The 12,403-nt window shown below is 42.9% G+C and overlaps 1 protein-coding gene across 18 annotated transcripts in view; it reads right to left on the bottom strand.

Moving 5' to 3' along the window:
• The window catches only part of ak7b (adenylate kinase 7b), a 152,292-nt gene that overhangs the window by 92,707 nt on the left and 47,182 nt on the right, over positions 1-12,403 (bottom strand). For 17 of the 18 annotated variants that reach the window (XM_086048970.1, XM_086048968.1, XM_086048972.1 and 14 more), the window contains one exon: positions 4,128-4,211. The exons of the other annotated variant lie outside the window; for it this stretch is intronic. In XM_086048970.1, coding sequence (XP_085905096.1) covers positions 4,128-4,211 — 84 coding nt within the window. The remainder of the gene's footprint in view (positions 1-4,127; positions 4,212-12,403) is intronic. 18 annotated transcript variants of the gene reach the window in all.

Genomic DNA, 12,403 nt, shown 5'->3' with positions numbered 1-12,403 from the left:
TCGGCTATGTCCAAAAGGGTGAAGATTAATCCATGTCTCCAAGATTGTAAAGTCCCAAAATGGAAAAATACTAAATTAATCCTTAGTCAAAGTGTCCCCATGAAAATCTGCAGGAAAAAGGTGTGGAGCGTCTGTGACCTCTGCCTTATATAGCCTGTGTCTTTTCAGAAGCTAACCAAAGCAACTGTCCATTACCTAGTGAAATTCCACTGAGGCAGACGTCTAGGGTCAGCGTAGTAGAATTCCATTATTTCATCTTTACAGCTAGGGCGTTGGCTGATTTTGTGTAAACAAGTCCTTTTTGCTCACCAAGTTTTGGACTGCAAATGATATTTTGTTTGTTTAAAAAAAGCATAATATTAAAATAAACATGATACTGTACTCAAAGCAAACATTTCATGCTTGTCTAAAATGAACATAATATCAAGTAAAAATGATCATATCATTAAAACTTTGTAATGCTTAATATTGTATATCTAAGCAGCGCAATATAGTGAATATCATGTTTGTACAATCACATTGCTACATTCTCTCTTAATGTAAGCAACAGGTTACAATCTTGTTTAGTTCTTTACATCGAATGTGTTTTCTTTGAGAGTAAATACACACAGATTTCTTCATACATAAAGCAGTTTCAAAGCATTGTCTACTGTAGCATAAAAGCTAAACTTGATCATTCTTTCATTTACTTCACATCGATGTCACATTACATCATTCAAGGGGAAATAAAGGCAATAATCATATTAAATGAAAAATAACAGTCACATTATTAATAACAGTAATCAGCTCATGATACTGTATGATCCAGTTCCAATTATGGGATTATTATTCCCGATCATTATAAACTTCATTGTCATCATTGTAATCTTTGTAAGGCATTTGCAAAGATATTGTAAAGGAATTGACTTTGGTATGTGTATGGTAAACTAAGGGGTTTACGTGAGCTGGCGTGTTCATAAGGTTCCAATTAGTTATGTCTACATCTAGTGGCCAATTTTGGAAGTGCACTTTAAGGCTTAAGGCTTTTACTTCCTGAGGCTTAGATCATTAATTTAATTGTACCAACACTTCACCTTGACACGGTGCTCCATCCGACAACCTCTGTAAAAGGCCAAAAATGAGGCAAAATTTGAAAGAAAATTCAAAATGGCCGATTTCCTTGTGAATTTAGACTAGGGCTTCAGAGATTTTTCATTTTTGTTACATCTTGGTGACACATACAACTAGGGTTGCTTCACTAAAAAGTTAAAGGGTGCATTGTTGATTTTTTTTGTTTGAATCACAAATAATTGGGAGTATTAGGAGGACCGAAAAAATTGATACTGTGCCTAGGCCTGTTGTGTTTCCAAAGTTTCATGCGATTTCATGCATGTTAATAAGTAGTGTCGTTTCATTAGCGAATAGTGGCATGGCAGTTTTTCGGGAACATTCATGAACTTCATGTTGCAATATCATGAAGGCCTAAACACTCTTCCGAGGAAATATCATGAAAATCTGGTTCAACGCTGGGAGAAAAATATCAAAAAATAAAAACTATGTTTTCTTTAGCCAGTAGGTGGCACTAGCAGAGCAATAAAAATGAGTTCATAGATGTCTTCAAGTGTAGACTCTCAACAAATGTGTGAACTTTTGGCAAGATATGATCATGTGGGTTAAGTTACAGCAGCTATTGTAGTCAAGATGATGCTGATGATGATACAGGAAATTCAAAATAGCAGACTTGTTGTTAGGTATAGAATATGGCTCCAAGAGACTTTTTTGTTGTCTTGGCCTATTACATAAAGTACTACATTTTTGTGGATCTAAGTGAAATGAACAACAAGGTTTGCTTTTTTAAAAATTTCTGAAGACATGTTTTTTCTTTGATGTTCTTCTCCTAGCAGGTTAACCAGGTCAGACAAGTGTTTAAGACCGTCCTGACAATAAAATACAAAATTGGGATTATTCATGAAAAGCTCTCATCATGGCAACAGGCAGTTCGCCAATAAAACAATGCAGAATTTGAGGGTCTAAACATGCACGAAACTCTGCACACACATCACGCCTGGCGAAATCATCAATATTCTATTTTATTGTGCAATTATTAAAAAATGGCTCACCAGCGCAATCTAGAGATTTAAACAAAAACTCAGCCCCAGTTGTATATTTCACCTAGATCGACGAAAATTTGGTGTTATATGTAACAGTTCAAGGCCTACAAAAAAGTCTCTGGGAGTCATATGCTAAACCTATCAAGAAGTCTGCCATTTTAATTAACTTTAAACTATTAATTCGTTTTGATAACAAAAGTTGATGGAACTTGAACCCACATGATAATTTCTTCTAAAAGATGTTCATATTTGATCACAGTCAAGAGGAACAATGCTGCCAATCGAAAAATGGATATATGCAGGCAGCTGACTTTGGAAAACATTCTTTTCAGTGTTAAAAGCTACAAAATGTTTGCCATCAGTTGATTAAAATAACAATGACTCTGAGAGCATGCTTATATCTACTTATTATAATTTATCCTCTCGCGCTCTGACAGGTCAGGAGTGGGGAAGCGGATTTGGGCGGCACCCGTGATCCAAAGGATTACACGATTCCTTGAGTATTTTCCCCTTTGGATTGACTGGGCCAAACCAGAGCTAAGGGCTTTTTGGCAGTGACTTTTATCACTGGGATTGTGCAAAAACAACTCTCACCATGTATTGGGGTGTTGAACAATGTGGTGTGTTTCCTTCCCCCCCAAAAATATGCTTCTAGAGATCGAAGTTAACACAGTCACACATGCACACACGCTCACGCACAGACACACACACACGCGCACACGCACGCACACACATGAACATGCCTATATGTAGCACAATGTTCAGAGGTTTTGTAAATTGTAAAAAGATACATGAACATACATTGTTTTTTGCCATAAAAGTTGCTTTATTGGAATTGTTTTGGGGTTTTTTTCTAAGAAAAGTATTATTTATTTGTCAGAGGTGTCATAAAAGCAAAAAATATTGGTGTCTAAGTTCAAGTTTTACTTGTTAATGTTCTACTGCAGATTACTCAAGAAGGACAAATGCCAGAAAAAAAAACTTTTTTTCTGATTAAAGAAGAGAGTCTAATCTTTCTTTTGGTAGGTCCCATGTCTATATAGTCAAACACAATATTCTGTAGGCCTTCAAAGATGGGTCAAAATCCTTGAAAACGGCTGGCACTGAGGGGCTAAGCTGCGCTGAGAATTCAATGAGTTAAATGTTTTAGGTTGCCTAGAACCTGACAGTTACCATGACAACAATATTTTATTATTATTCTGTGCAATTTAAAAAAAAAATGGCTCGCAAGCTAGACAACTAGACATTTTTAAAAAAGCAGCCCAATGTGTGCGTTTCACCTAGATCTATGAAAATTTGGTAGTATACGAAACAAGCCAAGAACTATAAAAACAGACTCTTGGAGTCATAAACTAAACCAAACAGGAAACACTTTGAAAGTTTAGCGTCAAATTGACCAAAATCTGCTGTAACTTGACACACATAATAATTTATTCTCAAGATTTCTTACATTTGATGAGACTGTAAGGCCCGAAGACATCTACGAACTTTTTTTTAAATTCTACTGATAGCGCCACCTACTGGCTAAAGGAAATATGTTTTGTTTTTTTATGTTTTTCTTCTTGTAAGTTGACCGGATTTACCTCATATTTGTTGGGAAGGGTTTTTAGGCCTTCAACATGTTGCAATACAAAGTTTGTGAATTTTCACCAAAAGCTGTTACCTTGTCCAAGAAAACATCACTACTTTTGAGTCTGTACGTGTCACCAAGACCTAGTAAAACTTTGAGGCACATGTAATATCCCAAGACTTACAAAAAGTCTCTGAAGCCCTACTCTAAACTTAAAAGGAAATCGACCATTTTTAATTTGTTTCTTTACGAATTATGCCCGATATTCTACCTTTTATAGAGGTCATATTATGTCTAAATAGCTTTTAATCTGATGTACATCAGTTAAAAAAATTTCCAATTCCAATGTGCAAGTATCCTAACATGCTAGTACCCCAACGTTACCAGGGCTTGCGAGTCCCTTTATAGCTGCTCGCAGCTCTACTTTTCTTTTTTTGCAAGAATAACAATAAGTTATAAACAGTTACCTTGAAAAATAGATGAAAAACTTGCTCTCCCATTCCATACTGAAGTCCTGACACCACAACATATGTGGAAAACAATGCTCTGTCCTAAAAGCAGTAACGAGTGGGTTTATGATATACTGTACATAAAGTTTGGAATGATAATGGGTGTGTGAGTATGTGACGGTCCTACAGTGGATATAAAAAGTCAACACACTTCTGTTCAAAGTTTTTGTGATACAAGAACATGAAACCAAGATGAAACAGTTAAAAACATTTTCCACTATGAATGTGACTGACAGTATAACCTATACAGCTCATTACTGATTTGTTTTTATTTTGAAAGGGGAAGTAAAATCTGAATTAGAAAGTCACATTAAAACTCATGTTCACTGACAGTGAGCATGCACCTATCACCATTTAAAATTTCTCTGATTAACCCCATATAAATTGATTTCCTGACATTTTTTAGTTTCTAGCACAAACCTGAAGGTTTTGTGTTAACACTGTTGTATGGAACTGTTCATAATTCCTAGTTCCAGTTGCAGTTCAGTTCCAGCTGAAGAAAAATAGTCCCAAATAGGGATGGGTATCTAAGATTTTATTAAGATAAGATAAGAATGCCTTTATTGATCCCACAGTGGGGAAATTTTTATTGTTACAGTAGCAAAGATATAGGTCACACAGGGGCGGCGGCATAATGTGGCCATTAATGTATAACATTGACGGCAAACATTTAGAATCAAACTTATGTAGATATACGCAGTAACATGTGTATATACACATGTGTATACACACCAACCTACATCTACATAAAAAATATGAGGAACACTCATTTCGGCCTGTACATAGTACAGAGGAAAAAATACTCTAAGTGACAGTGCTGCAGTGCTGTAGTGAAATGTAAGGAACAGCATTGGATAAAAATAAAACTAGACTAACAGTAGTGGGGAATGTTGAGTATTGCACGGTATTACAGTAGTGGGGAATATTGGGTATTGCACGATACGAGCTCAGGTGCAGGACTGCACAATTGCACTAATGACCGCCAGTTTGTAGAGACTACACAATGTTCTTGTTAAAGAGTCTGACAGCAGCAGGCAAGAAGGAACGGCGGAATCTCTCCTTTGCACAGCGAGGGTGTAACAGTCTGTCACTGAAGGTGCTGTGGAGTGCTGTTAGGGTGCCCTGGAGGGGGTGGTCCGGGTTGCCCAGCATTGATGACAGCTTGGCCAACATCCTCCTGTCCCCCACCGAGTCCACAGAGTCCAGGGAGCAGCCCAGGACAGAGCCGGCCCTCTTGACCAGTTTGTCCAGCCGCTTCTTGTCCCGGGCCGAGACGCCGCCTGCCCAGGTGACCACTCCCTGGAAGATGACCGATGCAACCACCGAGTCATAAAAGTTCCTGAGGAGTGTCCCCTGAACCCCAAAAGACCTCAGTCTCCTGAGTAGGAAGAGTCTGCTCTGACTCTTCCTATAGAGGGCGTCTGTGTTGTCGCACCAGTCCAGTTTATTGTTCAGATGAACACCCAGGTACTTGTAAGTTGAGACTCTCTCAACATCTGTTCCCCGGATGTTCACTGGTGCAGGTGAAGAGTGCTGGCGCCTACCGAAATCCACCACCATTTCTTTGGATTTCCCCGCATTGATCAGGAGGCGGTTCTGCTGGCACCAGTCCACAAAACCCTGAGTAAGTTCTCTGTACTCCCGATCATCTCCGCCTGTGATGAGGCCGACAATCGCAGAGTCGTCAGAGAACTTCTGCAGGTGACAGGTAGGGGTGTTGTAGTTGAAGTCCGAGGTGTAGAGGGTGAACAGGAAGGGAGCCAAGACAGTTCCCTGTGGGGCCCCCGTGCTGCAGAGGAGCACGTCAGACACACAGTCCTGTGTCCTCACATACTGTGGCCGGTTTGTGAGGTAGTCCTGGATCCATGTGGTGAGGTGGTGCGCCACCCCCGCCCGCTCCAGCTTGTCTCCCAGTAGGGTGGGCTGGATGGTGTTGAAAGCACTGGAGAAATCAAAGAACATGATCCTCACAGTGCTCCCCGCCTTCTCCAGGTGGGAGAGTGAAGTGTGGAGGAGGTAGATGATGGCATCATCCACACTGATGCCAGGCTGGTATGCGAACTGGAGTGGGTCCATTGAGGAGCTTACCAGGGGGCGCAGGTGGACAAGGACCAGTCTCTCCAGGGTCTTCATCAGGTGAGACGTCAGCGCTACCGGTCTGAAGCTGTTGAGCTCCTTCGGGTGGGGGGTCTTTGGCACCGGGACCAGGCAGGATGTTTTCCATAGCTGGGGGACCCTGCCCAGCTTCAGGCTCAGGTTGAACATGTGCTGGACAATTCCACACAGCTGGTCTGCGCAGGATTTGAGGAGCTGGGGGCTGATGCCATCTGGACCCGCTGCCTTCCTCGCCTTCATCTTCTTCAGCTGGTTCCTCACCTGAGATGTTGTGAAGGCCAAGGCTGGACAGGAAGGAGTGGTGGCTATCTGGTGTAGCTGGGAGCTGGAGACTGTGGAGAAAAGAGGGGAGGGGGTGACACGCCCAGCAGGAGGAGTAGGTGGAGACTGCAGCAGGAGAGACGGAGTGGAGGCAGGCATCTGATCGAACCTATTGAAAAAGAGATTTAGCTCATTTGCCCACTGCAGGTCCCCCCCAGTCCGGGTCTTGGGTTGTCCGTGGCCTGAGATGGTCTTCAGGCCCCTCCAGACTCCCCTGGCGTTATTCTGCAGCAGCTGCTCCTCCATCCTCTTCCTGTAGGACCTTTTCCCCTCTCTGATCCTCCTCCTCAGCTGGCGCTGCACAGTCCTCCGCTCCTCTATGTTGCCTGACGCAAAAGCCCTCCTCTTCTCCTTCAGGAGAGCTTTTATGTCTGGTGTGATCCAGGGTTTGTTGTTGGAGAAACACCTTACTGTCCTGGTGGGTATGGTGTTCTCCATGCAGAAATTTATATAGTCTGTAACAGTGTCCGTTAGACTACTAATGTCTTCCCCGTGAGCATCGCTGAATACTTCCCACACAGTTGTGCTGAAGCAGTCCTTTAAGGCCTCCTCGGCCTCTCCAGACCATCTCTGAACCGTGCGGGTCACAGCTGGCTGCCTGCGGACCAGAGGTTTGTACACAGACTGGAGAGCCACCAGGTTGTGATCAGCTTTGCCCAGCGGGGGGAGGGGCAGTGATGTGTATGCCTCCTTGGTGTTGGCATAGAAAAGGTCCAGTGTTTTATTGTCTCTGGTGTGGCAGGTGACATACTGTGTGAATGAAGGCAGAGAGGAGGAAGGGGAGGCATGATTGAAGTCACCAGAGATGAGTACCAGGGCATTTGGGTGCTGTGTTTGTAGCCTGCTCACTGCTGCAGTCAAGACATCACAGGCTGTGTCGCTGCTGGCAGCTGGTGGGACGTAGACGGTCACCGCGATCACGTGACTGAACTCTCGCGGGATGTAGAATGGCCTCATGCCAACAGCTAGCAGCTCAATATCCCTGCTGCAAAGCTGCTCCTTAATCGTGATGTGCCCAGGATTACACCATCTATCGTTCACAAACACAGCCAGCCCTCCTCCTTTCCTCTTTCCACTCTCCAGCGTCCTGTCCGCGCGTATGATTTGGAAGCCGTCCAATTCTACGACCGCGTTCGGTGTTAGCGTTGTTAGCCACGACTCCGTGAATAGCATCAGGCTAGCCTCCCAGAAGTCCCTCTCGTGCCGGGTAAGCGCCGCTAGCTCGTCCATCTTGTTGGGGAGCGATCTAACATTCCCCATGATAACAGACGGGAGGACGGGATGGTATCGTCTCCTCCTTTCCCTGCGTTTAACCCCCGCACGAGATCCCCGTCTCTTCCTCCTCAGCTCACGGGGGATATCGGGTCTCGCCCCGGGAGCCGGCGCATGGTTAGCACGGAGTGCTAACAGCTGATTCCGGCTGTAAACAATGGGGGCTCGGCTCCGAGCCAAGTCGCCGGACACGATCGCGCAAAAAATAGCCATCAGCAGCAGCAAGAATACCGCAGTTTGGGTGTCCATTGCTACGCAAGTTACGACTATCAATTATACGAAAAAGGTATGAGGTAGAGTAATATTAATATTGATACTACTCTAAACGATACTGATTCCATAATGTTTTATTTTTTTTATAAATGTACTTGTCTTACAACAACAATGACATTAATTTAAAATAAATAAATAAATAAAAAGAAATGATTTAAACAAATCACAATACTGTTACACATTATATAAGCAATTGCTTCGTGTAAAAGAAAACTTGTGTCGAGCAACTTCCGGTAGCACACACACGAAGCTGCACCGCGCTGATTCGCCAGAGAGACGAATGAGCGAGTCTTACCCACGCATGCTTTGATTTTCTTCTTCTTTTTGAGACTACACTGAACATTTTTGGAAGCAGCGGATCGCCGATTTCCATCAGTCTCGGCCACACAACAATTCGGACACCGGCGGGTTTCCTCGGCTGCTCTTAAGCTGCTCAACTACCTTCATCCACCGGGCGACTACACGCAACACAACTTCGTGCACCACTTGCACTGTCTCATTGAAAGGCTCTCCCTGCTAGAAGGACATGTCTGTCAGCTAGAGCAGAATAATGTGGTAACCGTAGATGTGGTAGTCCGGTTAGCATTAGCCCTAAGCGGCCTGTTAATCGCGGTGAGCCTGTTCAGACGCATAACAGATTCAGCCCGTTAGCTAGTCCCATTCCACCTCGTTCTACTGGCTCCTGCACTTTAGTTATAGGTGACTCCATTACCCGTAACATTAAGCTTGTATTCCTGGGGCCAGAGCACCCGACATTGAAGCTAATCTTAGGGAGCTGACTCGCAAAAGGACTAGACACCAGCACAGGGCAAACAACACTAGGTACTCGTGATACACGTCGGCTCCAATGATACTAGGATGAGTCAATCAGAGATCACAAAGAAGAACATAGCAAGGACTTGTGATCTCGCCAGAAAGATGAGTCAGCATCAAGTAATTGTCTCTGACCCCTTGCCTGCGAAAGAAAATGATGAGAGGTTTAGCAGATTATTCTCGCTTAACCGGTGGCTGGCTATCTTTTATCGTGAGCAGGGACTGCAGTTTGTAGATAATTGGCCTTCTTTCTGGGGCCGACCTGTCCTGCTTAAGGTGGACGGCCTTCACCCTAACTGGGAAGGCGCCATCACTCTTTCTAGAAACATAGATAACTGTTTGAGCCTTCCATGACAGTTCACATCAGAGCAGGTCGGGTTTTAGGCGATTAGCAAGCCTGTAAGAATGCGTATGGAGTCTGTAAGGCTAGAGTTAACTAGCGCTATGCTAGACTCTGACAACACACGTTTTTTTATTTAGATTAGAGCCGTACACACCACATACTGCTGCATCACATAGCGATATATTTTCTACTGAGGTGGTGCTATACGATAAATAACTACCACATTCCTATAGTCATACCCTCCCGCCGCGCTTATAGTTATCTCACAAATGATTTAAATGCTGCTCTGTTAAATGCGCTTGACTCCGTAGCACCATAAAGGCCTAAAACTTGTCCTAAGCGGCCTACTCCGTGGTTTATTGAGGAAATCCGCTCACTTAAACAATCATGTAGGAAGCTAGAGCGCAAATGGCGTGCGACTAACCTTGAGGTCTTCCAACAGGCATGGTGTGATAGCTTACTAATATACAAAGAAGCACTCGCTTTAGCCAAAACTAATTATTTCTCCAGATTAGTTGTTCTAAATAAAACCAATCCTAAATATTTATTTGATACAGTGGCAATGTAAACGCAACAGCTGCCGACCTCCAATAGCTCCTTTCATTCAGCTCATGACTTCACGCAATTCTTTACGCAGAAGCTTGAGCGCATTTGGTACGAGATTAAAGACACCGTTCCTAAAACCTTGCTGAATTCCGCGAATACTAATGTCAGCAGGGGTATTATGACAAATAATTGTCTAACAACCCTATCTCTTTGTAAATTAGAATCTCTTGGAACCTAACAAAATTAGTTGGTGACAGACAACTTGTGTACTCGACCCGCTTCCTGATAAACTCATCAAAGAATTGTTTATAACCCTAGGACCCTCCGTCTTATATATCATGAATTTATCACTCACCTCGGGCACTGTACCAGCAGCTTTTAAGACAGCTGTTATTCGACCTCTGCTTAAGCGGCCAAACCTCGAACCGGAGAACCTCAGTAATTATAGGTCGGTTTCAAATCTCCTGTTTATTGCGAAAATTCTCGAAAAAGTCGTAGCACAACAGCTGAGTGACTATATGGCCGCTAATAATCGATTTGAAATTTTTCAGCCAGGATTTAAAGCCCATCACTCTGAGACGGCTCTTGCTGAAGTGACTAATGATCTTCTCCTAGTTATGGACTCCGACACCTCATCATAACTACCGTTACTCGATCTTAGTGGTGCTTTTGACATCATCGATCATAACATACTATTAGAACGCCTTGAAGTATGTGTTGGTATCTCAGGCTCAGCACTATCTTGGTTTAATTCCTACCTCTCAGAAAGGACGCACCGTGTAATTCATGGCGATGCGACTTCGGAGTTTTGTAAAGTTACATGTGGAGTCCCGCAGGGATCCGTACTAGGACCCCTATTGTTTAGCATTTACATGCTTCCGCTTGGTGATATAATATACGTAAATATAACATTAGTTTTCACTGTTATGCTGATGATACCCAATTATATATGCCGCTCGAGATAACAAACCCGGCTGATTGCTGTAATTTAGAGGCGTGCCTTGCCGATATTATACAAAAGATGTCTCTCAATTTTTTGCTTTTTAACTCAGATAAAACCGAGATGTTGATTATTGGCCCTGCTCATCATCGGCACCTAGTTAAGAACTCCACTCTGACGCTCGATAAATGTACTATTACCCAAAGTGATTCAACAAAAAATCCTGGTGTTATATTCGACTCAACTCTAAGAATATTACTAAATTGCATTTTTCCATCTCCGTAATATTGCTAAAACTCATCCAATTCTATCGAATAGTGATGCAGAAATTTTAATCCATGCATTTGTTACGTCTTGCCTCTATTATTTTAACATTTTTCTCTCTTGTCTTCCCGTCTAGAATTAAAAGTCTGCAGCTAGTCCAAAATGCTGCAGCAAGACTCCAGACAAGGATGAGAAAGTTCAATAATATTACTCCGATACTAGCCAATTTGCATTGGCTCCCAGTCCACTTGAGATGCGATTTCAAGGTTTTGCTACTTACCTACAAAATATTGCACGACTTAGCACCTTCCTATCTTGTCGACTTAGTGATACCATATGTTCCGATCCAAAACCTTGGGTCACAAAATGCCGGCCTTTTAGTGATCCCGAGAGCCAAACGAAATCCGCAGGTTCTAGAGCGTTTTCTATTCGGGCACCAGTGCTTTGGAATCCCCTACCCGTGGATATTAGAGGCGCTACCTCAGTACAAATGTTTAAAACATGACAAAAGACTTATTTGTACACTTCTGCATTTAGTTGAACTGTTTGTTTTGGCCTCTTTACTGCAGCTTCTATTGTTTTCTCTGCCACCTTTTCCCAGGCTTGGGAATTAAGTGATGACGACAGAATTGGAGACAGAATTGCTGTTCCGAGCCCACAGCAACTGACCGCTACAAGATCGGAGGCAGACCACATCCTTAGAGGCGCTGCTATGGAGATTTCTACATTGACCATTGGGCCCCGGCTCAATTAACCAATGTCATCTTCCAGCAGCACTTCATTTGATGAACTTTCACATGATTTTAAAAAACACTATATAGTGCCATAATGTGTGTTAAATGTTGCCCACTCTGCATCCATTGCAGCCGGATCATCCTGTCCCCCATCTGTGGTCCCTTCTCAAGGTTTCTCATTTTTCCTCGGATGTTTTTTTTTTTAGTTTTTCCTTGCCCTCCTGGGGTTCAAGATCAGGGTATGTTGTGTAAATGCTGTCACAATGTGAAGCCCTTTGAGACTTTCCTGTGATTAAGGGCTATATAAATAAATTTGACGATGACGAGCAGCAAGGCTCTAACACGCAGTTGGGCTACAAAAAGCACTACTGTACGGTGAGATGAACATTTTCTGTTAAGCTTACTTGTTGTTTCCCCTGACATTTTAATGATTGATTGTACTTCTGACAAGGTGCATTGAGCAGTGACGTCATCCCTCCGTACCACAAGTCTCCATGCCTAACCACTCAAACCAAGAATAACCTGATTTTTGCATTAGTGCAACAGTTGCATTGAGAGTAAATTCATATCTAGAGTGAAACGCTCAGCATTCGTAGCAACAGAGCTAATCCAA

The sequence above is a fragment of the Filicampus tigris genome, chromosome 13 (genome assembly GCF_054856515.1).
Source record: "Filicampus tigris isolate MCC_2025a chromosome 13, RoL_Ftig_1.0, whole genome shotgun sequence".
Taxonomy (NCBI): domain Eukaryota; kingdom Metazoa; phylum Chordata; class Actinopteri; order Syngnathiformes; family Syngnathidae; genus Filicampus; species Filicampus tigris.
Note: the sequence above shows the minus strand (reverse complement) of the source record. Positions and strands in the feature narration are given on the sequence as shown.